This window comes from Mobula hypostoma, chromosome 23 (genome assembly GCF_963921235.1).
Source record: "Mobula hypostoma chromosome 23, sMobHyp1.1, whole genome shotgun sequence".
Classification (NCBI taxonomy): domain Eukaryota; kingdom Metazoa; phylum Chordata; class Chondrichthyes; order Myliobatiformes; family Myliobatidae; genus Mobula; species Mobula hypostoma.
The window spans coordinates 36,157,795-36,182,254 of record NC_086119.1 but is presented as its reverse complement, the minus strand read 5'-3'; the positions used below and the strand labels follow the sequence as shown (position 1 = coordinate 36,182,254).

The following is a 24,460-nucleotide window of genomic DNA, read 5'->3' as shown; positions in this document are numbered from 1 at the left end:
TATTGCAGAGGATAATATATTAATTCATTGAATCATCACAGATGCTGAGAGAGAGTTAATTTCACAACAAAAATAAAATTATTGTACATTACAGTTTATAGTTCCATCATACTAAGGGGAACATGAAAAACTATCAACTTTTCTAATTGGAACTATGTATACTGATATATACTGTTGTGTACAAAATTGATTTTAGTTAATTAGTGACAAGTGTAAAATGGAAAAAATGTAATAAGTCATTGATCTCAAAGTAGGTTATCAAGTGTGACACCATCTACTGGAGTGCTAGTGAATAACAGAGAAAGTGAGGCTGCCCTCCAAGGAAAAGCATAAATGTGTTCACGATGCAATAAAAGCATAACAATTTCTCCCCAAAGGTTAAAAAAGAACCTTTGCCATGGAAAAAAAGCATTGTGTTACAGCATGGATCCTCTTTCCTTTCTCCATTACTGTTAAGGAATGCTTTACCAGAGAGTATTATATAGCTGTGAAATTACAGTTGTTGATTGTACTGTTATTTTCTAGAAGACCTATAAATTGCTATATTCTACTTTGCTCTTCTTGCACCTTCCTTACATTTCTCACTTCTTGTTTATCCATTTCTTTTGCATGTCTGTGTGATGTGTGACTGCTCTGTAAAGTGCAAAACAACTAAAAATTATATAGCTCATTCACAAGTTTTGGGTGAGGTGAAGAGTGACTTGCTCTGTGGGAAACTATTGAGTTTCTTTGATAGATGTTGGAGAAGCTGATGATTCCATAACATCTTGGAATAGAAGGAAGATTGGGCCTCTTTTAGAGTCCAAATCTTCACAGATAGAACAGGCAATCATAAAGATGAATCTATTGTGTGTTGCAATGCTGTACAGTGCCTGAATCAGGTTGAAGATGATTAATGTTCCTACATGCAGACATGTACTTTACATCTAGGCATACAAACTTGCACTCTTTCACTCACACTCCTATCAGGAATTATCTCATAAAACCATATTATTAATTCAGAAATGAAACAAATTGGGTTATGAATCCTATCCTTATTTCACAAAACCAATTCCTTTTAACATGCTTTTCAATTACAGTAGACACAAAATTGACAACAACAAGCTGATTAGTCAATGCTTTACTAGCTGGCTAAGACTCCAGTCAGAAACTAATTAACTAAACTAAGTACAATTTGTAAATATTTTACATTAGGGCTAAAATCATTATCCCTAATGCTTCCATTACTTGACTATGAAAAGTGCCACGAGTGGGTTTTTAACGTCAGAATCTTGTTTATGAGGGGAATTAAAATATGAAGTGAAAATTTTTTTTGATGTTTGCACTTAATATGAGCAGTTGGCTAATGTGAGAATGGCTTTTCATCTGATGTACTTGGAGTGTGATGGTGGAATGTGTGATGTCGTATTTATATCAAGCTCTGTGGTATGAGAGAAGTTTGTGATACAGGTATGTGCATCTTGTATTCTAAGGTGAGTCTAAAATTTTAAGGATATTTTAAAATAAGGGGATTGTAACATTTAGAGAAGTAGATATCAATAAAGGAAAATTACTAATGTAAAGGGAAGGACATAATCTGTGTTGGAACTGTTCGTCTTCCATTCTGTAAAGACCCCGAGTTATTTAACTGTAACTAAAATCCCTGAACTAACACTTTCTCCTCTTCTTCCTGTCATGCTGCTTGGATTTGGGGGCTACAGAAGAAGATTATGATCATTATATGCTGTGTGGTGCTGGGGGTCGTCATCGCCTCCACAGTTGGGGGAATATTTGGATTTTGAAAAACACAAAATAGGAACGAATCGACCAATGTGATGTGGGCATTTCAGCCACTTTGTGAGATGAAGTGACTTTCACTCGGTAACACTGAGAAAGGTTTCCCTGCATGACTATCTAGCATTACTTCCTTTACTGGTCCTGCTCTTTCTGGCTGTTAAGGTATGGTAACATTTTTTTTTCTTTTTTTTTCCAATGATGCGCTGTTTGCCATAAACACATGAAAATTTGGCCCTGGGAAAAAAAAACTCTTCACTTTTAAAGGGATTGATCTTAACCCATTTGATTGCCAAAGCCAAAGAAAGCCCAGAAAACACCAACAGACACAACGGCTGGAGTCAACATTTTGTAGGATACTGATCACAAAACGGCAATATCTTTTTTAAAAAAACTCAATTAATCTGTACAAGCTTTCAAATCTTGTCAAGGTTGGAAGAATGCAGTGATCGACATCGCATCAGCACAATGGTACCCACTGGACCAGGCTGACAGCCATTATCCCAACAGTATGTGTTCTGTGGAAATTCGATTTCTTCACAATAACGCTACCATAGATGGCGAAATGGTATGGTCCGAGAAAGTTCTGCTCTAAATATAAGACTTGATTTTTGCTACTGTGGGTGAGGAACTGCCAGACAGTCTTTGAAGTCTCTCTTTTGATCTCAGCCTTACTCCTTTACTAATAATAGTATTTTTTTATTCGCTGTCATTTCTTCATGTGAAGAAGACTTGCTGATGAAGATTCTCTCAAGTGGTGCTATCGCTCCCCGCAATGTTAGAGAAAAGGCTGACAAGATCTGAAGAGTATCTTTAAAGGATTCAGCTCTTTATCTTTAAAAAAATGACATGAGGTTGGGACTACTCAAATGTCATCATTTTTAAAATTTATTCCAGACGAACAAAACTAACAAAAAAAATATCGGTAACTAGGCAGGTGAACCATTAACTGTTTTACCAGTCAAAAATAAATTCTTCCAGCCTCAGAGTGGAATCAAAAACCTTTAGAGAGAGTGGCCTTCACATCAATCTCTAATATTATAAAAAATACTTCAAGAGGAGCAACTTCCTTCATATCATACATCCTAAACAAATGAAGCTCTCGTGTTAGCATCTGTTCAAGGGTTTGTGCTGGGAATTTTCTATCTTGTCTAAAATAAGTTCTGCTTTTGAATTCCAATTTATCTTAATCTCACATGACATTAAGTTTTTGTTCTGGCTAGTTTACCAATGTCTTTTTTTCCACTCCTGCTATTTTTGCCAGTAATACGTGCAAGTCCTCGCCAGCACTACTGATGTGTAGCCCTGTGTAATTAGGTAACAAAGGGCTTTAAAGAGCAGTTGGTCAAGGCTTGTATTTTCCATCACGCTGCACTCTGGTTTGGCAGCTCCTTTGGGTTGTTGAGGTGATGTCAGTCTGCATATGGTGCAGAAAGTTCTGTTGCCAAGTTTCTTCCAGTCTTAGTAAGAAATACATTTTATTTATGCAATTTATGTATTAACAAAATATAACTGGATTTTTAAAATTCCATCTTTTTGTCTATTCCAGCGGTGGCGATGCAAAAAGGCTTCCAACGCAGGGCACTGTCATAATGCTATTGATCTAAAAACACTATTAGTCCAGATCACTAACATGCACTTTACAGGTTTTTTTATAATTTTCCATTTTAGGTGTCCAGTTCTGTAACGTTCACTTTATACTCAAAAGCATTCATCTGTTTGCCATGTTCTCCCATCACCATAGAAATAAAATTTCACCCTTCGTTTTTAGCATTAAATTATACTATTTTACTTTTTGTTCTCCGTATAATTTACTAGTATGTACTTTCCCTCAGAGTTCAGTTATCACCCAAGTATGTTGAGGGGCAGACCTGTGTTAATGATGCTGTCGTTTTCACTGTGACTTCAGTGTAGTGAACATACACATAATCTAGTTTAATTAGAAAAGAGCTGATCTACCTGGCGGTGGTAAATTTGGCACTAATGTCTCTTGCACCAGCTGTTGAATTGCAACTCAGCTTAGATTGATCTTTTAACTTGGCTGTTTTCTGTGCCTTTATGGCTTGGATATGAACCATTTTAACCAAGTGGTTCCCTGGGAAATATAGGTAGCCATAAATAGAACAAAATCAATACCAATCAGGACACCATCTGAAACAGGAGCAGACTAATCATAAGAGAGACTGCAAATATTGAACAAAAATTCCCTTGCTATACATGGAAGATAAATTGAAAGGTCACACGTCAACCATGTGACTTAAGTTGCCTCATGTTTAATTTCTGAAGCTAGAAACATTAGAAATATTCTGGCTGACAAATGCACTGTAGACTCCTTCAAACAAAAGTGTTATCTGTAGTGTTTAAGTACAGTCTACATTAGTCATACAGAGAACAAATTCATGACATTGCATAGCAAGGACCAAGATTCCTCATTTGCACAACTATAATTGAAATTGTTCTTGTTCCCTTCAGATATTTTAATGTTTGGTTGTTGACACACAGGTATTACTGAAGGCTGTTCTGAATCTAATCTTTAGAAACTGCTGACTTGAACTCACCAGTGTAAGTAGCCTGACAATGATAGAAACCTAGAGTTTAGTACAAATGTTAGAGCTTCATAAGTATTTGTCTCACATTACCTACAAATTTGTACACTTTTCTAATCATAAATATTAAACCACATTATTAATTATACCTTTGGTTTCTTTACCTTCAAATTCTAGCTTTTTACCATTAATTTAAACTGAATCTACATACTTTCACCCGTTGTCTTCACATTTAAATAATGGTTCTTACTTGAGGTGTTCTCAGAAAACTAAAATATTGAGTTGAATTTCATTTTTTACTAATTGAAGCTTAATTTATCACCCAGCTCTTATGCTGGTCTATCCTCCTTTATCCCTCTAAAGTATTCTGATGTTGGACGTAATTAATTTCAATTTCTTCTTAAAGTCATACACACTACAGAAACAGGTCCTTCAGCCCATCTAGTTCATTCTGGTCATGAAGCAACATTTTTACACTAATCTAATTTTATTCCCCAACATTTGCATCAATTCCCCCCCCCCCCCAGATTACTCAGGCAATTTACAGTGGCCAATTAACATTTGGGGACATGGAAGGAAAGGAGAACATCTGGGAAAAACTGACAAAGTCGAAGAGAGAGCATGCAAACTCCTCGCAGTCAGCACCAGATGTCAGGAATTAACTCAGGTCACTGTAGCCATGAGTTGGGGCCCTATTCGCTACCCCACTGTGTTGTCTTGTATGTAGTTACTTAAATATTTGGATATTTCTAGATAGATTTCTAAGTGGTCATTATTTTGATTCAAAACCAGTGTAGTCCCTTTATCTCAATTTTTGAGTTCTGTCATATCCTATCTTTGGCTTCTCTATAATATGTATGAAGTTGTAACATGATTTTAACAGAAAACAAGGCATGGTATTGATGGATGAGATCATTCTGAAATACAAGGTGTAAATTACCAGTTAGTTGTGAAGTATGCTGATTCATCTCCAGCCCCATTTTTCTCTTGCTTTCTCAGTTCTCGTAGAGAATCGGTAAGAAATCTGGAAGATTTCCCTAAATTGTTGGCCCAAGAGATAGCACAATATTGCTGGGAGTTATGGACTGGGAAAGGTGGAGGACTGAGAACTGGGGACTGGAATCAACAGGGTGCAATTCCATTTCATTGATTGCATTGTGTGTTCTTAATTTTTTCTTCCCTTAACCGAATCTTGGATGCTTCCTTATACATGATTAATGTAGGTAACTTATCATTATTAAACAGCAGATGCAGAATAATCACTGCCAATTTTGGCTGCACAACAAACTAGGAGACCACCTACACTACTTTTAGAATCCATGCTGTTTTTAAGTTAACAATATCCAGAAAATGTAAATGCCAATTATTTCTCCAATCTCTTCACATCTTCATTCATCCATGTTGGCATCAGAGCTCTTGCCTTGCTGAAGTTTCACGTTCCTTTCCTTAAATCTTAGACCTCCAAGGCAATTTTATTAATCTGAGTCATTCTCTTGCTATTATCTGTTTAACTGCAAAATATGCATCCAGAGTCAATTTTAAAAAACTAATGCAATTTCAACTTTTTTGCTCTCTTTTCTAGTTTGTTCTTTCTCATCATATGTTACCTGCTAACACTAATTCTAGACATAAACACTGATACCAGCTTACACCCGCCTCTTGGAATCGTCCCAATGCATGACTGTTAAAGCTGATTGTCGTTTTCTAGATCAGCTGCCATTCAGAAATCATTGACGGATTTGCATAATGCAAAACCAAATTTGAATCTGGAGTTCTTGGGTTTGCCTTGATCACTGGTTTATGAAGGTGCACTCCCCTCCTTTCCACTTACTAAGGTGGAAAGCCTAAAATTACAGGCCATTAATTGACGTTAGTCATTTTAGTTCCTCTTCCTCATCACACCTCATTTATTCAATTCTAAACCCAATATTTACAGCACAAAACTAACTGTGAAAGTGAACCTCACAGCTTATCAAGTGAGATATGAAAGAGAAAACCATACTAAGAATCCTGTCCCTCAAAGGAAACTCAAATCCTGTCTGCAGAATTGTTTGGTACCTAGGGACAGAGACTATAGAATCTTCAACAAAAATCTGGCTTTTAATAAATAGGGTTTATTCGTGAAAATATCCAAGCACAGACAAATTCTTCAGAGTCTTTGACTGAGCCTGTTACATGTAAATCTTATTATCAGGATGGTAGAAGAAGTGAATCAGCTTTCAGCTGTGACCCTCAAGTGCAAACTAAGAAGCCCATTCATGATTGAAATACACCATTTTTATTCCTGTTACCAAAATTAAATGGATGGCAAGGACTCCATTTGGTACCAGTTAGAATTAGATTGACTTTCAATGAAAGGCTACCTTAAGACATTCTGGAAATCAATAAAAAATGACTAAAATACAGAATAAGCCTATTAATGTCTTTGCAGAAAGTTAGGACGGTGATTAAGCTATAAAAATTCAGAAACAAACATGGTCAGAGAGCTCTTGAATATAACTGGGTGCAGGAAAATTATTAGAGCAGACAATAGGATCAAGGATGTTAAAGCTGGGGGATAATCACACATGGGGTAGGTTTTCATGGGTAGTGGTGAGAGGTAACAATAAAAGATGGTCCCACGGTAGTATGGTAGTTAGCGCGATGCTGTTACAGCTCGGGGTGCTCCAGAGTTCAGAGTTCAAAGTTCAATTCTAGTGCCATTTGTAAGAATTCTCTGTACATCCGCCCCATGGGATGCATGGGCTTTCCCCAGGTGCTTTGGTTTACTCCCACAGTCCAAAGAGGGTAAATTAATTGGTCATTGTAAATTATCCTGTGATTAGGTTCGGGTTAATAAGGGGGCGTTTTGCTGGAGCAACGTGGCTTGAAGGGCCAGTAGGGCCTACTCCTCGCTGTATCACTAAATAAATAAATAGGATTAGATTTGAACCATAGAACACTATAGCACAGAAAACAGGCCATCCGGCCCTTCTAATCTGTGCCGAAACATTATTCCACTAGTTCCATTGACCTGCATCCAGTCCATAACCCTCCAGACCTCTCCCATCCATGTAGCTATCCAATGTATTCTTGAAACTAAGAGTGAGCCCGCATTTACCATGTCAGATGGCAGCTCGTTCCACATTCCCACCACTCTCGGAGTGAAGAAGTTCCCCCTAATGTTCCCCCTAAACCTCTCCCCTTTCACCCTAAAGCCATGTCCTCTCGTATTTATCTCTCCTAATCTAAGTGGAAAGAGCCTATTCACATTTACTCTGTCTATGCCCCTCATAATTTTGTAAACCTCTATCAAATCTCCCCTCATTCTTCTACGCTCCAAGGAATAAAGTCCTAACCTGTTCAATCTTTCCCTGTAACTCGACTCCTGAAGACCCGGTAACATCCTAGTAAATCATCTCTGCACTCTTTCAATCTTACTGATATCCTTCCTATAGTTAGGTGACCAGAACTGCACACAATACTCCAAATTTGGCCTCACCAATATCTTATACAACCTCCCCATAACATCCCAACTCCTATACTCAATACTTTGATTTATGAATGCCAGGATGCCAAAAGCCTTCTTTAAAACCCTGTCTACCTGTGACGCCACTTTCACGGAATTATGTATCTGAACTCCCAGATCCCTTTGTTCCTCTGTAGTCTTCAGTGCCCTACCATTTACTGTGTATGTCCTTCTAAACTATAACACTGCACTATCTCACAATAACTTGCTATTTTGTTTTAATTCAGTTCTCTTTGAGTACTGATAGTTTGTTTAAAATGTGCATTTAGCAGTGAATAAACTTTCAGCCCTGAAGGATTGTATTTGGAAAACATTGGCAGTGACAGAGGAGATATCATAACAGGAATAAGCGCTTAGTCTTAAATTGAGATGCAAATAAAAATAGAAATTCTTATTGAGAACTGAAAGCAATGGATGTTGAAGAGAGTGGAGCCACAGCAAGAGGCCAGACTAGGAGGAAGAGGTTCTTGGAGGGTTAAAGGTCAGTGATAGGGAGGAGAAGTCAATGAAGGCTTTCAGTTTGAGTTTTTTTTTAAAGCAAGATTCTTCAAAGTCACTAGATGCAATTTGCTTCGGTATACAGACCTGTGACTACTTCTGTACATTATTGAACATTTGTAACACAAGTAATTAATAATTTTTGCGTGCCCTATTGAAAAGAAGGGACAGTCTTCAGCAAACTTCCAGCTCAATATAAGTGACTGTGCTACATCTAGTAACACTAAGTCTAAGTCTATTTTATCAGTACTGTTTAAACGGGGAAATGCCTGAAAAGGATTTGGAGCAATGTTCATTTACAACACTAAGGCCCACCATGTATAGTAATATCGCACAAAGACTAGTGAAATACAAGTCAGCATACTGAAATTCACTGGGACATATTTTACGCCAAAGACAAAATATAAATCAGATGGAATTCAGCTATAAAGATCAGAGGTCCTGAAAATTACCTATAATTGTTACACCCTGCATAATCTAACAATTCATTCATCAGAGGAAGTGCCTGGACTCTTGACAGAAGAGGAGATGTTGCAAGATGACTGAAGTCAATATGCAGCCTGGAATACTGCTGTATCAGGCAAAGACTGACAGATCATTAAAATACAGGCTGCAGCTATGGTTCTGAACTGACAGTCTATGTATCCTCCCTATATAATAGGTACCCTATTAACAACAGAGCAGGACTAATCACTTTTACCACCACCCGACCTGCAGTGCTGCCGCTCAATAATTCTACTCTGCATGAGAAAGAGAGTGCAGATTATTTCCTGACTCAAGATTTCTGTCTGCTTATCTTTCCTGTGAATTAGCCTTGGACTTTTGTTTTAACTCGGTCTTAAGCTCTCAAGCCACAATTTTCAGGGTAGTGTGCAGAATAGCCACCAATGGTCTCTTCATGATTTGGCATTAGCCATTGTTACTTTCTGTTGGACTGCTAGACAACCTGAAAGACTTATTCGTGATTTAGGTTTGTGCTGGGTAGAGGCTTCTACCTTGACTGGTCTCTTCTAGAAATGCAAATATTATTTAAAATAGGAAATGATTAGACAATCATAGGGGTGGCACGGTAGCATAGTGGTTAGCACAACAGTTTACAGTACAGGCGACCCAGGTTCAATTCCTGCTGCTGCCTGCAAGGAGTTTGTACATTCTCCCCATGATCGCATGGATTTCCTCCCACAGTCCAAAGACATACTGGTTGGTAGGTTAATTGATCATTGTAAATTGTCCTGGGATTAGGCTAGGATTAATTCGGAGGTTCCTGGGCGTAGCTCAAGGGGCCTGGAAGGACCTACTCCACTTTGTATCTCAATAAATAAATAAATACAGCAAAGGGACTAGCTGTGCATTTTGGAGGGTTGTCCTTTACATCGTTGAAGTCAATCGTAAGTAAAATTGAGTATGCTTGGTATGTGTTACACAGGGCACCTGGAGCATGTGGATGATGTGGGGGTAGTCAGTTCTCACTGGAATATACTGTCAATTATTGCTTGATGCACCAACTTTCAAGGCTTACAAAGAATCAATCAGGGAAATAATAATCACATAATGTTTTTCTCAGTTCTAAGCTCGGCTGTGATTAGCCCCCTGCAAATTATGGAGGATTAATGCCATGAGCAATTTAGGCCCTTAAGGTAGTGAAAACTCTCCAAGTCCTTCATGGACTCCCAAGACTGCAAAGCTGAGCCTTGTGTAAATTAAAATCATTTAAATTTATGTAACCAAAAGGTGGCATTTGGCCAAATGTACGGTACTGGCCAATAAAGGCCAAATCCCATCATATGAGTAATTATGCAAACAACAGGAATTCTGCAGATGCTGGAAATTCAAGCAACACACATCAAAGTTGCTGGTGTTAGTCCTGACTAACGGTCTCAGCCTGAAACATCGACTGTACCTCTTCCTAGAGATGCTGCCCGGCCTGCTGCATTCACCAGCAGCTTTGATGTGTGTTATATGAGTAATTAGTCATTTTATTTATTCCTGGTTCTGGTATGGTAATAGGTGAGGAACAGCAGCCTTTAAGTGATGCCAAGGTGACTGATTGGAAAACATGTAGGCAGTGTAATCAAATTAAGTGACGGTAGAGCCAGTAACATTCAAACACGTGTCCTAATCAGAAGATCAGGCGTATTTTCTCCGACAGCAGAACTGACTGGAAGTAGAAGCTGTTGGGTAATACATGGAAATCATTAGAGCAAGTCCACAATATAGTGAACGCATAGTTAGAAAATTTTAATCCCACTCCAGGTCATCTCAATAAACCATTTCTGGTTCACTCCCTGCAAAATTACGTTGGTTACAAGATTCCCCCAAACCCTCCCAGAGTTTTGGGGCAAACTAACCCAAGGGGATGGAAGACTAGTTATTGTCAAGGAAGGAACATTCTGAATGATGTTACCACACCATGGTTTCAACTTTTTTTTCCAAAGGAAGAGTGGAATAAAGGGAAACAAGATAACGGTGAGCTAAGGAAAGAGTTAACTGAGCAAACGGGTTAATATCTGTTCCCAGCCTTTTTTATTCTTTTCACATTGTTACAGTTTTTCACAAGATCTGCTTAGCAATTGAACTTTCTTCCTTTAGGATTCCTTTTGCCTTCTTTTGTTAAATAGTTCCTTTCAAAGTCTTATCAAGAGTTCTGCTAGATCATTAGAAGTATTTAAGGTGGAGATAGGTGATTATTTTGAAAGCTCAGGGAACTGATGGTTATTGTTAATTGCTGGCACAAGAGCAGGGCTGGGGACTGGATAGATCATACTGAATGGCAGGGCAGGCTTGAGGGGCCTAGTGGCCTACTCCTATTTTTTTGTGTTCCTGTATGCTAATCAAGTCCAAATTAGACAGACCTACAGAAAGACCTGCTGTCTATTGCAGTACTTGATGCTTTCTGTCTTACCGAGTAAAATCTAGAACAGCACAGCACAGAAGCAGCACCTTTGGCCCACAAAGTAGTGCCTAACTAATTAATTACTAAATCAATACCCAACTAAATGCTGTACACAATGTTCATATCCTTCCATTTCCTGCACAATCAGCACATACATGCCTATGTACAATCCTCTTGAACACCTCCGTCACATTTGCCTCTTTCACCACCCTGGCAGCACATCCCTGGTACTCACCACCATCTCTGTAAGAAGCATTCCCACACATTTCCTTTGAATTTAATCCCCTCTCACCTTAAATGCATGTCCCAAAGTGTTAGATATTTCAGCCCTGGGAAAAAGATACCTGCTGTCTATCTATGCATCTCATAATCTGATAAGCCTCTGTTGAATTTCTTGTCTGCTGCTCCTGAGAAAATAACCCATCTTTCCAACTTGCCCACTAATGTAAGCAGCATCCTGGTAAACCTTCTGCACCCTCCCCAGAGCCTGAACATTCTTCCTATAATGGGCTGATCAGAATTGAATGCAATGCACCTCATGCAGCTGAACTAGAGTTTTGTAATGCTACAACACAACTTCCTGATTCTTGAACTCAGTTCCTCATCTAATAAAGGTAAGCCTTCTTTGTCAACCTATGTAGCTACTTCTAGAAAGCTATGGAATTGGACTCCAAGATCTCCCTGCTCATCAATACTTTAAAGGTCTTTCCACTGACAGTGTATTGTCCTACATTTGATCTAAAGTGCAACAGTTCAAATTTGATCAGGTTAAACTTCATCTGCCACTTCTCCGCCCATATCTGCAACTGATCTATATCCTTTGCCAGTCTTCTACACTATCCACAACACTACCAATCTTCGCATCATCTGCTAACTTGTTAACTCACCCAACTACAATATGTTTTCATCCTGGTTATTTGCAAATATGACAAAAGAGGTCCCAATACAGATCCCTACAAGGCACCAGCAGTCACAGGCCTCCGGCTAGAATAAGTCCCATCAAGCACTACCTTCTGTCTCCTATGGGCAAGCCAATTCTGAATACAAACTGTCAATTCAGCATGGATCCCATGCATCTTAATCTTCTGGATCAGCCTCCCATGATAGACCTTGTCAAATATTTTCCTAAAAATCCATGTAGACAACATCTACAGCTCTACCTTCATTAATCATGTTCAATATCTCCTCAAAAAATTCAATTAAGTTAGTCAGACATAGCCTACCTTGCACAAAGCCCAGCTTTCTGAATGTAACTAGGCCATGGTTTTCCAAATCCAAAAATCTGGTGAATTGTTATTTTACCAACTTGATATAAAGAGATTACTCTCACTCACCTGAGACCCCTTTAAACAAAACACAGCACTAAATTCTGCCACATAGTATCTTAAGCTTTCCAAGGCTATAATGTGTTTTCAAAAGTTTTTTTTATTCACTTTACCAAACTAATTGTGGACTCCCTGCAGTTGACGCTGACTGAAATTAGGAAATGGATACAACAGCCTCTTATTCTGCACTTCTTGAGCATTCTGAGTGTTGAGGTCAAGACCAAGTTTATTTTGCAATAGGAAAACAAGCTCACTATAAAAATGAACAGAATATGCTGCAAGTACTCAGTGGGCTATCTGTACAGAAGGTAACATGGTTAATATTTCAGGTTGATGATCTTTCAAAAGATGAGAAAGGAGAATTATGGTGTGAAGTTGGGAGAAAGATAGACTACCTGATCCTCCCATTGGAAAGATAAGTAGGGAGCTTGCTGTTCAGGAGATGGAGGATTAAGAAATGACAATTGGGAAGGGTGGGGGGAGGACAGGGAGATAGGATGAGGAGTTCATTGTGGGAGACCTTTGTCTCTTTAGCTACACGCAGGTTGAAGCGGTCTTGAGATATGGCAGAGTGGGTCCTCTCAACCTTTTTCCCTGCAACCCTTGTAAAAGTAATTTGAAAAGTACTCTCTTTCCATTTTATCACAGACTACAGCTTTGCTGTGGTAGAGCCAGCAGAAAGCTCAAGATCCTTCAATGATAAGAATAACAGCACAAGTTTTGGGATCAAAGCTTCAATTTAGAAGTCACATACCTGCTCCTGGCTGGTTGTTAGGACAACTAACCCAAGGCCAGTCCTGATCTTATCCTTTTATTTTCTGCAGTGGATTGAGTGACCTGTGATTAGGAACAGAATCCTGATGCAGTTCAGGTCTGGGATCCCTTCCCTTCTTCACTTCAGTAATATTGTGCACTTCATTCTTTTCTGAAATTGGCCCTTCATTTCTGCAGACCAGCAAAAAATCACCGTGATGCTAAGGGAAGATTTCCCATGCATCATCATTCTATTGTGTGAAGCATATAAAAGTGTCCAAAATGATGTAAAAGAAATTGAATGAAATTTCAAACCAGCTCATTGGTTTTAGATAAACACACATGGTGTCTTGAGTCTAATTGGTGTGGGATCTAACAAACTGCCTCATATCTCATTAAATTTCTGTCTTACTGAGTACTGAAATAGCGAATGATTGAGTATGTTTCTAGAAACCATTCAGGTTGTCTCTTAGAGGAATATGTACAGCAATGGCTGGGGAAGACTGCAAGGTAATAGCACACATGAAAATCGCTGAGAGAAGGTGAACCAGGATGACTGATTAAACCCTTAGTGCTGGTTTCCTTCATTTCACCCACATCATCCATTATGCTCCAAGCAGATCTGGTTCATTCTTTCATTAATGTCATGATTTTTTTTTAAATAGTAAAGTTGCCTTTTGTATGGCCTAGAACCCTGCGTTGCTTGAAGACTTTATTGTACATCTGAAGCCAATGTTCTGTGCCAATTATCTGGTGTTTGGTATTTTAGCTGCTTTCGAATGTACACAATCGAGTCACCAGTCTGTGACTGAGCAGACAGGAAGCCTGGTTCAGCTCAGCTAAAAGTTTGCACCCCTGCCCTCGATGACAGCACAAGCTGTAGCCAGGCTCAGTTCGGCTCCAGTCTGCCCGTCACTACGCCCCCTACCTGCCTACCAGTGTATAGCACAAACTAAAGCCTGGACCTGTGAACCTGCTGCACCCGCTGATTAACAAATTGTTTGCACGTTAGCCTATGAAAAGCAGTGTTTCGTCTTGTGTCTGTGATTAGTTTGGTTTTGGCTTACCTGTCTCAAAATGAAATGTGGTGTCCAAACTCTGTATTTTGAAAAGTAAAAGCTTGGATGAGGATGATTTGCAGAAATTGGGAGTTTCAATCTGCACCCTTTGCAATTTCTAAATACATCACTGATTCTGATGTTTGGTTTTAAAAAATATCACTGGAGAAACCCTTAAACATTCTTTCATTAGCACCTGTGTCAGATCTGAAGATAAAAGCAACTCTGTGTTGTCAACATTTGCAGCATGTACACTCTTTTTATTGTTAACAAAGTTACCATGAAGCACTGGCTGGGCCGGTCTGGGACCTGCTCTAAATCCCTCACTTCCTATGAAAAGCACAAGTATGGGGAAAAACAAAACAGTCACAGGGCAGGATGGGAAGCAAAATGTTCGAGGTTAGAAGCTGAAATAAAATTACTTAGTAGGAAAGCTGCCAGCCTTGCCAATCGAACCCTCGGTGATTACTATTAGCACTATTCCTCCCGCACATTTGTTAATCCAACCTTCACCTATACTCGTCTCTTACTACTCCCTCCGGTCATTGCCTTACAAATCTCTTCCCTGGCCTCTCTCTGTGACTTTTCTGTTATTCTTGGTTTACCGTTGCAGTTCCTGATGTTAGATAAAAGACTTGCAAACATAGCTGTGTAACAGTAAATCACATTTCTTCACTAACTGTAGTCCAGTGAAACCTCCCAGCTTGTAACGGTGTAACAAGCAGTACGTTCCTTAATAGCTGACAATTGAAAGCAGCACATTTCTGAAAATAAAACAAAGGATCATGCTCCAATTCACTGCCTGATCTGGAAGGGCTTAACGAGAACAGTTGTAGTTTTGATACATCTCTTGCTGCTGCTTTGGGCAGCACGGTGTGTAATTGAGGAGAACAAGCAAAAGGTCAAGGTAGATGTAATAGAAGCTAGATTTGAGCCCTGCTGCGTGGCATAACAATAGAGTTAAGATCCCATTGTGGGGAGGGGGGAAGGGGTGAAACTGGTTCAAAGGCACTCTGGGTGGGTGGGAGTGCGGGGGCTATGAAATCACTGTGAGATAGAGCGGTGTATGATGGAGGGTAAAGTGGAATGGAAAGATAAATTTAAGATCCCACTAAGCTTCAGAACGTTATATGGAAAGGTGAAATAAACAACATCTCCCAATGCACGAGGGAGAGATAGGTTTAGGATCCCAGTGTGGGAGGAAGAGATGGGATTAGGATCCCATTATGAGAGGGTGTGTTGGGGTTAGGACCCTACTGTGGGAGGGAGACGAAGGATTAGGAGCCCACTGGAGAGAGCAATAGGGTTAGGATCCCACAAAGAACAGCGGATTTAGATAATGAGGGAAGGATTGCTGAGGTAGGCATTCCACCGTGGAAGGTGGAGAAAGGGCTAGGATCCCAGTGTTCTTTTCTCAGCCGCTGTAGGTAACTGTGGGTGGGAAAAGAATGGTAGGATCCCACTGTTGAAGGGAGAGGTGGGTTTAGGAGCTGCACGCAGAAATTGGCTCCAGTTAGGAAGGGAAAATAATGGTGTAGAGCTGCCTTTGTTGGGGTTTGGGAGGAAGCAGTTCAATTAGGAGCATTCAAGTTATATTTTTTTAAACTGAAATTTATTTTTCAATAACTGAAAGAATCAGATTTACAGATTTTTTGGGAGGCTTAAGAATGAGTGTAACCCGCAAGTTCCAGCTCCACCACCTAAACATTTTTGACTGCAAGCATAGATCCTGACACCAAATCAACTCTTATGAATGCGATCCCAGCACCTTACATGGAGATTCCATAAAACATACAGCACAGAAGCAGGCCAATCAACCTGACTCGCCCACCTTGGTGGTTCCGCTGAACACCAGCCTCCTTCCACAGCAGTTCATCCAATACTGTTAAGACCTCAGTTTCAGAGGCAAAGCCCATTCTTCACTGCAGCAAATCTTCAGAGATAACCAACTTAGGACAGACCAAGGGCAAAACGCAAGATTTCCCTGGTCTATCTATTTCAGTGCCATTTACCCACTGGTCTGAGATGGGAGCTTTAGATCATCTTTCAATGAGGGTTACCCAGAGCTAATATCCAAGTGTTCAATATCAGTATTATTATTTTATATTAATGACTGGTTTTTAACCAGTTTTCATTCTGTTTTGCTGTTCTCCAAGTTGCACAACCTTTGTCATTTAAATGTAAAATTTGTTTGAAGCTAATTAACGATCATTGAGGTGCTTCAGTTAGCCACCTTATGTAACAGAGAATCCTGCATGTGATTCGAGTCTGCCCCCCCCCCCAAACCAGGAGTGCAAATTTCAAAACTCGTTTACCTACTTAAAAAGTCTTCCTTCTCGTTTTAAAGTGAATGCTCAATCTTTTGGTGCAAAAGTACAGAGTCCCCTTTGTCTGACTGCAAGGGCAGTGCTGGGAAGTTCCACACGGTGACAGCTATTAGCGCAAAAAGAAATAGATGACGATGATCCTTTCCAGTCATCGTCCTCCACGGTGTGAGTGGGACGCTTCCCTAGACTGATGCGTGGAAGGACAGTGCTGCTGGAGGGAAGCTGCCCTTGAAGATTTAAGACATCATTTACAAGGATTTGGAGCCTTGCTCAGCTCATGATAATAGAACTATAAAAATTAGAATAGTCAGACAAAACTTTCTGTATATTTCAGCCAGCGTTGGGATTTTTCCATATCATTTACAAACTGTACAGTTTTAGTCGCCGACCAAAAGGCTGTATAAAAGTTGATAACACTACACCTCAGCCACAAAACTCAGCCACATAAAGATAAGTGTTTGAAGAAAATAAACTTAATTTTCTCTTGGATAAATTAACAAATAGATCAAAAATTAATAAAGTTCTCAGATTTCAATAATTATTTAGCAAATAACCCTTTGAGTAACTCATAGATATCTCCATTTTGTAGGGCCCTTTGAACAAAATTCCATGCTGTTGGTTACCAAAAAGGGGTTGGCAGCACCATCATCCAGTTTGGATTATATTACAGGTAGATGAAGCAGAACGCAGAAAGAAATGAACTTGGAGTACATTGTTGATACTTACATTGCAATCAACAGCATTAGCAAAATGCCTGCTTGCAATAATAAAATAAAGAATTCTGTCTAAACTGCATAAGGTAAAGCAATCAGTTTATATTTGGCTGAACGGTTCAGAGACAGGAGACAGATTACCAAGAGTCTTCATCTTTCTTCTAAGGAAGTATGCCACAAATTATTCTGGAATGTGCCAGGATTAGAATTGGCCTCTAGAAAGAAAAATCCCGTGAATGAGATCTTCCCTGTGGAAATTCTGTGATGTTCTGGCACTGAGGGAAGTATCAGATGATTTCTGATCTACAGTCCTACTCTCCCACAATTTAGCTGAAGCTTCTCACTTCTGGTGTTAGGGTAAGCCGTGTCCTAGAATTCAGTTTGCTGCTTTCCAAATGAGAGGTGAAATGAAACATACTTCAAAACTTAGAGAAAGTTTGAAGGCTGTTTCCTCAGTAGAAAGTTAAATGAATGTTGCTAAACTACCACTATAATATAGATACTTACTGAGATCATACTTGAAACTATTATTTCTCCAATATACACATTAAGATCCCACCAATGAATGGGTCAATTATATACAGCTCTCAGGGAAATCTTAGGATTTACAGTCTACTCCTGATAACTCAAACTTTATTCCACAAGAAAAAAAAATGAATTACCAGTACTTCAAATTACACAACTTAATGGGAGTTTAGCACTTAAGTGAGTTAATTAAAGTTGAGGGATTCATATTAATGATGAAGCACATAACTGATAACAGAGGATGAGAGAGTTTCAAACTGATTTCAGTACAGACGTGTATTTATTCTTAGGGCTGAAGTACACCAAGCTAATTCAACAACTCTGAACTGAAAGCTGACAGCTCTTTGGAAAGTCCCATTCCACTCCTTATTGCACATTTCAAGCTGGTAGCATCAGCTCTGGAAATGCTGTTTATAATTTCTCAATCAAGATGAATTCTCATGTAGAGAGTAGGGGTCCATTAGCAGCACTGTCCTTCACTATAAACTTCCATCATTTACCCTCTCCCAGTCTGGTGACCGCACTAGATAGGGAAGATCATCTATAGGAGAAGGAAGGGGGAAAATGAACTAACTCTCATGTTAAACATGGCTCATGCAGGTCAGACAAAGGGGGCACTTTAGCTGGGGCAAACAGAAAGGAGATCAGAGGCTGCATCAAAGATCAGTGTTGCCTCATTTAAATAAATCTCTGGGTATAAGCATTTCTATTACAGTGCAATAAAGTGGACATACTACCCCAGGTCCTTCTTATTCATTGAATTAATGCTGCATGATACAGGATTTTTTAAAAATGTGAAATGTTTCCTTTCTGTGTCTGAAACTCTCATTGGACTTGTTGTTTAATCCACTGCTCCTCACCAGCAGTGCTTGATATTGTAAAGATGTGGATGGCTGTCATTGTTGTCAGTTCTGCCCTCACTGCGAGGATTGCCCTGATTTGTAACTGTGCTGTAGAGCTGATTGTGCTGGTTTATGTGTTGCAGTTCGTTGCAGAAATGAGGGACAGTGCTGTCTCCCGTCTGCTCTCCCAACCATCGCCTTCTTGTAAAGTATGTTCATGCTTTGGTTGCAAATGGCTTCCTGCGTTGTGAATTCTTACACAAAATAAACAATTCTGATCAATGACATCGTCTGGTTGGCTTTATGTTATGATCGGTAGGGCAAATCCTTGTTCATTTAACTGCTACAAGCATTTAGGTGTTTCTATACACAGTACGTCTCTGAAGAAACAGAAATGTCAAATTGACGGTGGGGGTGTTCCTCAGTCCATATTTTCCCAGAATATTTTACAGTAGGACTTTACAGAAGATACTTGCAGAACAAGGGAGCCAGGTTGTGTTAAGAAGAACAAGGAAGGATTTAATTGAAACTTACCAATTTTTACAGGGCTAGAAAGATTGGAAGCAGAGAGGCTGGCTCCCTTGGCGGCAGTGGAGCAGAGCAGAGCGTAGAGACGGAGGCTAGAACACAGGATAAAATGCTTAGGACAGAAATAGGGGAAATTTCTTCACTTGCTACGTGATGAACAAAAGGGGTATGATGACCAAATGCCTGAATACGTTTAAGGAAAAGTATCAAATTCTAAACATTAAGTATTCAGGACTGTGAGGAGAGGGTGGGAATATAGTATGAAGTGGATCAGCTGTGATCAATCTGAGAGGTCGTACATACTGGAAGGGCCAAATAGTCTACCGCCCATTCCTAATTTTCTGTTCCTGGATAGAAAGTACAATAAAGTTAATTTCCTGGAAACACAAGAGACAGCAGATGCTGGAATCTGGAACAGTAAATAAGACGCTGAAGGATTTCAGCAGGTCAGACAACAACTGTGGGGGGAGATGGACAGTTGATACTTTGGGTCTAAACCCTTAGAATCAGGTTTATTTTCACTGACATAACGTATGCCATGAAATTTGTTGTTTAGCAACAGAGGTACAATGTAATACATAAAAAGTTACAATATGAAATATATATAAAGAAAATAGTGCAAAAAGACAGCAACACAGAGGTAGTATTTTTGGGTTCATGGACCATTCAGAAATCTGACGGTGGACGGGAAGAAGCAAATCCTAAACACTGAGTGTGCGTTCTCAGCCTCCTCTCCCAACATTCATTCATGGCTGGTTTATTTTCCCTCTCGGCCGCATTCTTCTGCCTTCTCCCAGTAACCTTTGACTCCCTTACTAATCAAGAGAAAAAAAATCAATCTCCACTTTAAAGATGCCTAACAACTTGGCCTCCACAGCTGTCTGTGACAATGAATTTCACAGATTCATCACCCTCTGGCTGAAGAAATTACTCCTCATCTCTGTCCTAAGCAACGTTCTTCTATTCTGAGGCTGTGCCCTCTGGTCCAAGACTCTTTCACTATTAGATACATCCTCTGCATGTCCACTCTATCCAGGCCATTCAAAAGTTGTTATGTTCAATGAGATCTCCCCCCTGCATTTTATTAAACTCCAGTGAGTACATGCCGAGTGTCACCAAACACTCCTGATTCATTAACCCTTTCATTCCCATGGAAAAGCCCGAGGAGTCCTCAGTTGGCTCCAGACATCAAGTCTCGTGACATCAGGTCAAACAGGAGCAGGGCAGCCTCCTTCTAATTCTTAGGCACAGATATATAGCTAGGGTGCCTAAGACTTTTGTACAGTACTGTATTTGTCAAGGTGGAATGGAGAGCGAGTTTGTAAATCTGGCGGGAGCAAAGGATAATGGGAATGGCGATGTTGGAGCGCCATGGGAGCAGTGTGGGGCAGGTGCAGACACACCCAGTCCAGAGACACCAGGCAAGGATATTTGATTCCAAACAATTGGTTTATTGATTATTACAGAACATCTCTCCCCTCTTCCCACTTCCTCCCCTCTTCCTTCCACTTTTCCCAACCATGATTCACATATCCCTGCACCCTTCCCACTCTCAGTTCACAATAGAGACCCATATAAGGATCATGGTTTATCATCACTCACATTTATCATGAAATATGTTTTTTTTTGTGGCAGTAGTACAGTGCAATACATAAAATTACTACATTACTATGCAAAAGTCTTAGCTATTTATATGTACTTTTGCACAGTACTGTACCTCAGCTATTTGATGCTCCTCCTTGTTGGTTGACACCTAGAGGAGGTAAAGGCACATAATAAACAGCAGGTAAGGAACTTCAGTGTAGTTTGGTAACACCAGAACTCAACCAGCTTGGCTGTGTACTGAAGGACATGGACCTATTCTGGATCAGCAACAGGTAATGAGTGAACCAGCACGAGAGATACACTTAGTTAATCTCAACCTCAGCAATCTACTGTGTGCAGATACATCTGTCCATGATAATGTGGGTAGAATTGACTACCACACAGTGGGTGTTGAGAGGAATAAGAAATTAGCTATAATGGAATGGCTCGATGGGTAAATAGCCTAATTCTGCCCCTATGTCTAATGGAGGTAATGTTCTGATCCTCCACTGTGGTGTACTAGAATTGTGCAAAATGGGATGTACCCAGACCTCATAAATGGGAATCCATGAGGCACTTTAGACCATCGGCGGCAGCAAAAAATATGCATTGCCACAATCTGTAACCTTATGGCTCAACATATCCATCATTCTATCATTGTCGTCAAACCATGGAACTGGCTCTGGTTCAATAAAGACTGTGCTGGGGGCACCACCAGACATAACCAATAATGTGAAGCAGCAAAACAGGACTATATAGTATGTGCATTATGTGGCCAAATGCAGCATGTTACAAAGTTCAAAGTATATTTATTATCGAAGTATGTATACCATATAGAATCTTGAGATTTGCCTCCTTATAGCTAAAAAAAGACAATCAAACACCCAAAGTGCAGGGAAAAAATAACAAATCACGTAAACAATAAAAGCAAGCAAATAGCATTCAGAACAAAAATCCACGGAAGAGAGTCCAACCATAGGCACGAAGCAACAGTCCCAGTTCAGTGCTGAGCCAAGTAAACATCGTGGAGTGGCGAGTTGCACCAGCCCACCCCTCGCCCCTGGCCCCAACACCCTGATCTTTTCAATCTGGACTGGCGCTTTCATTGTCACACAAACATTTAGGTTCTGTCACTTCGATACACTCTGGGGCCTGGACCCCACCGCCTCAATTTGGCCTGGACCTGATCTTTCCAATTCAGCTCGCCGCCTAAATTGATCAAAGCTCGGGACATTCCTCACTATTGGTGACAGACCCCTGCCCTGGCTTGCATCCACTTACCTCACCTCAGTTCTGCTGCTTCAAATCTCCTCCTGGTCCAAAGGGAAGCCACAAGCTATTGTTTGTGGTAATCGTTCACTAGAAAAAGTGTTATTGATAAAGTATTTATATGGTTTTGTTTGCCATTTGCCACTGATAAATAATTACTGACCTTCACCAATGCCTTCTTAAACTGGAAGCCAAAACTACAGTATGTGATCCCACACCCAATGGATGTGATCAAAACTGCAGATCAGCCACATCTCATTTTGAATTGTGATAAACATTTAAATAATCAAAAGGGAGGAAAAACAACTGCATATTCAGCAATTGTTTCATCAGTGGTTAAAGTTGTTTCATCACTGGCCCTTCCTCTTTATACAGGCTCTCTCCCCTCTTAGACCTGACACTGGCTTTTGATCCAAAATGACAATTTCTTCCCCACCAACCCCCGCCCCCACCACCACCACATTGCCATACAGTAGCTGCGTTCTTCCAGGAGATTTGATGTTTGCTGATTCCAACATCTGCAGTCTTTAGTATCTGCATTCATATGTTCAGTTAAAAATGCTGAGTGGGCGATTCCTAGCAGCTTTCTCCAGAAATTCCTACCATCGCAGGAGCTAGGTTTCAGCCAGGTTGATCCAATCCATATAACTTTTCAAGAAATAGCTGAGAGCACATGATACAGCAAATGCTATACCACAGACAGTATTCCAGCCATAATGCTGAGGACTTGCACTCCAGAATTATACAGACATATCCACCGTGTTGCAATACAGCCACAAGACTGGCATATACAGTACTTGACAATGTGGAAAATTGCTTGGCAAATCTTGTTCATAAAAATAAACACAACCTGGCAAATTACCACAAGTTATTCACCTATGATAGATGGAAAGTATTGTCAACTATGATATCAAGTTTTTACATCTAAATAGTGTCCATTGAAATAAGCTCCAATAATTTATTCACATATGCCTCATTTGGGTTTCACGAGCAGTGCTATGAGAGTCTCTTCACCATAAGGATTACAGCAACTCCATAAGCTCAAAAGGACCCTTCTAGCCCATTGAGTAAGCTCCACTATTCAATCATGACTGATTATTTTATTCTCAAGCCAATTCTCCAGAATTCTTACTGCTGCCATCGGGAAGGAGCCTCAGGTCCTGCACCACCAGGTTCAGGAAGTTATTATCTTTCAGCCACCAGGCTCCTGAACCAGCGTGGATAACTTCACTCACCTCATCTCTGAACTGATTCCACTACCTATATACTCACCGTCAAGGACTCTCCAACTCTCGTTCTCAGTGTTTTTTTTTATTGCGCAGTTGGTCCTCTTTTGAACATTGGTTGTTTTTCGGTGTTAGTGTATACTCTTTCATGGATTCTATTGTATTTCTCCATTCGACTGAGAACATCTGCAAGAAAATCAATCTCAAGGTAGCATATGGTGACATATGCCTACATTGATAATACATTTAGTTTAAATTTTTAACTTTTCTCCATGTAATTCTTCAGCCCTTTACCAATCAAGAACCTAGCAATCTCTGCATTAAATACACCCAAAGACTTGGCCTCTGTGGCAATGAATTACAAAGATTCAAAAATTCCTCCTCTTCTCAGTTCTAAAGGACTTCCTTTTATTCTGCAACTCTGCCATCAGATCCTAGAACCTCACACTAACTTCAACACATAAATTGTCCACATCCACTCTATCCAAGTGGCACGTGGCCAAGTGGTTAGGGCATTGTGCTCACGATCACAAGGTCCTGGGTTTGAGTCTCAGCCAGGGCAGTGTGTTGTGTCTTTGAGCAAGGCACTTAACCCCACACTGCTCCAGTCCACCCAGCTGAAAAATGGGTACCGGCAAATGCTGAGGATTAACCTCGCGATAGACTGGCGTCCTATCCGGGGAGGGGGGGAAGTCTCGTACTCTCAGTCGCTTCACGCCACAGAAACTGGCATAAGCACCGGCATAAAGTATAAAGTGAAAAGTTGTGGTTGCAGCATTGACCCCTGCAGAACTCCACTAGTCACCAGCAGCCATCCTGTAAAGGACTCCTTAACATCCACTCTCTGCCTTCCGCCAGTCAGCCAAAATTCTATCCATGCTAACACCTCGCCTCTAACATCATGGTCTCTTATGTTGCTTAGCAACCTGAAACCTGCTTCTTATCTCCTCAAAGATTTCCAATAGTGACTCCACACTGCTTTATCAAGGACAATAAATAATGGCCATTACACAAAGGCACATGGCCTTAGATCGATAGATGGACAGATAAAATTAGTCTTACAGTGGTGAAATTTTACTGTGATGAAATGTG

The 24,460-nt window shown here is 40.1% G+C and overlaps 1 protein-coding gene across 2 annotated transcripts in view; it reads left to right on the top strand.

The window, feature by feature from the left end:
- The window catches only part of LOC134336652 (syntaxin-1A), a 338,429-nt gene extending 319,390 nt beyond the window's left edge, over window positions 1-19,039 (top strand). For both annotated transcript variants that reach the window (XM_063030990.1, XM_063030989.1), the window contains exon 10: window positions 1,701-19,039. In XM_063030990.1, the coding sequence (XP_062887060.1) occupies window positions 1,701-1,781 (81 nt within the window). In that variant the 3' untranslated portion in view covers window positions 1,782-19,039. The remainder of the gene's footprint in view (window positions 1-1,700) is intronic.
- Window positions 19,040-24,460: the final 5,421 nt, after the last annotated feature.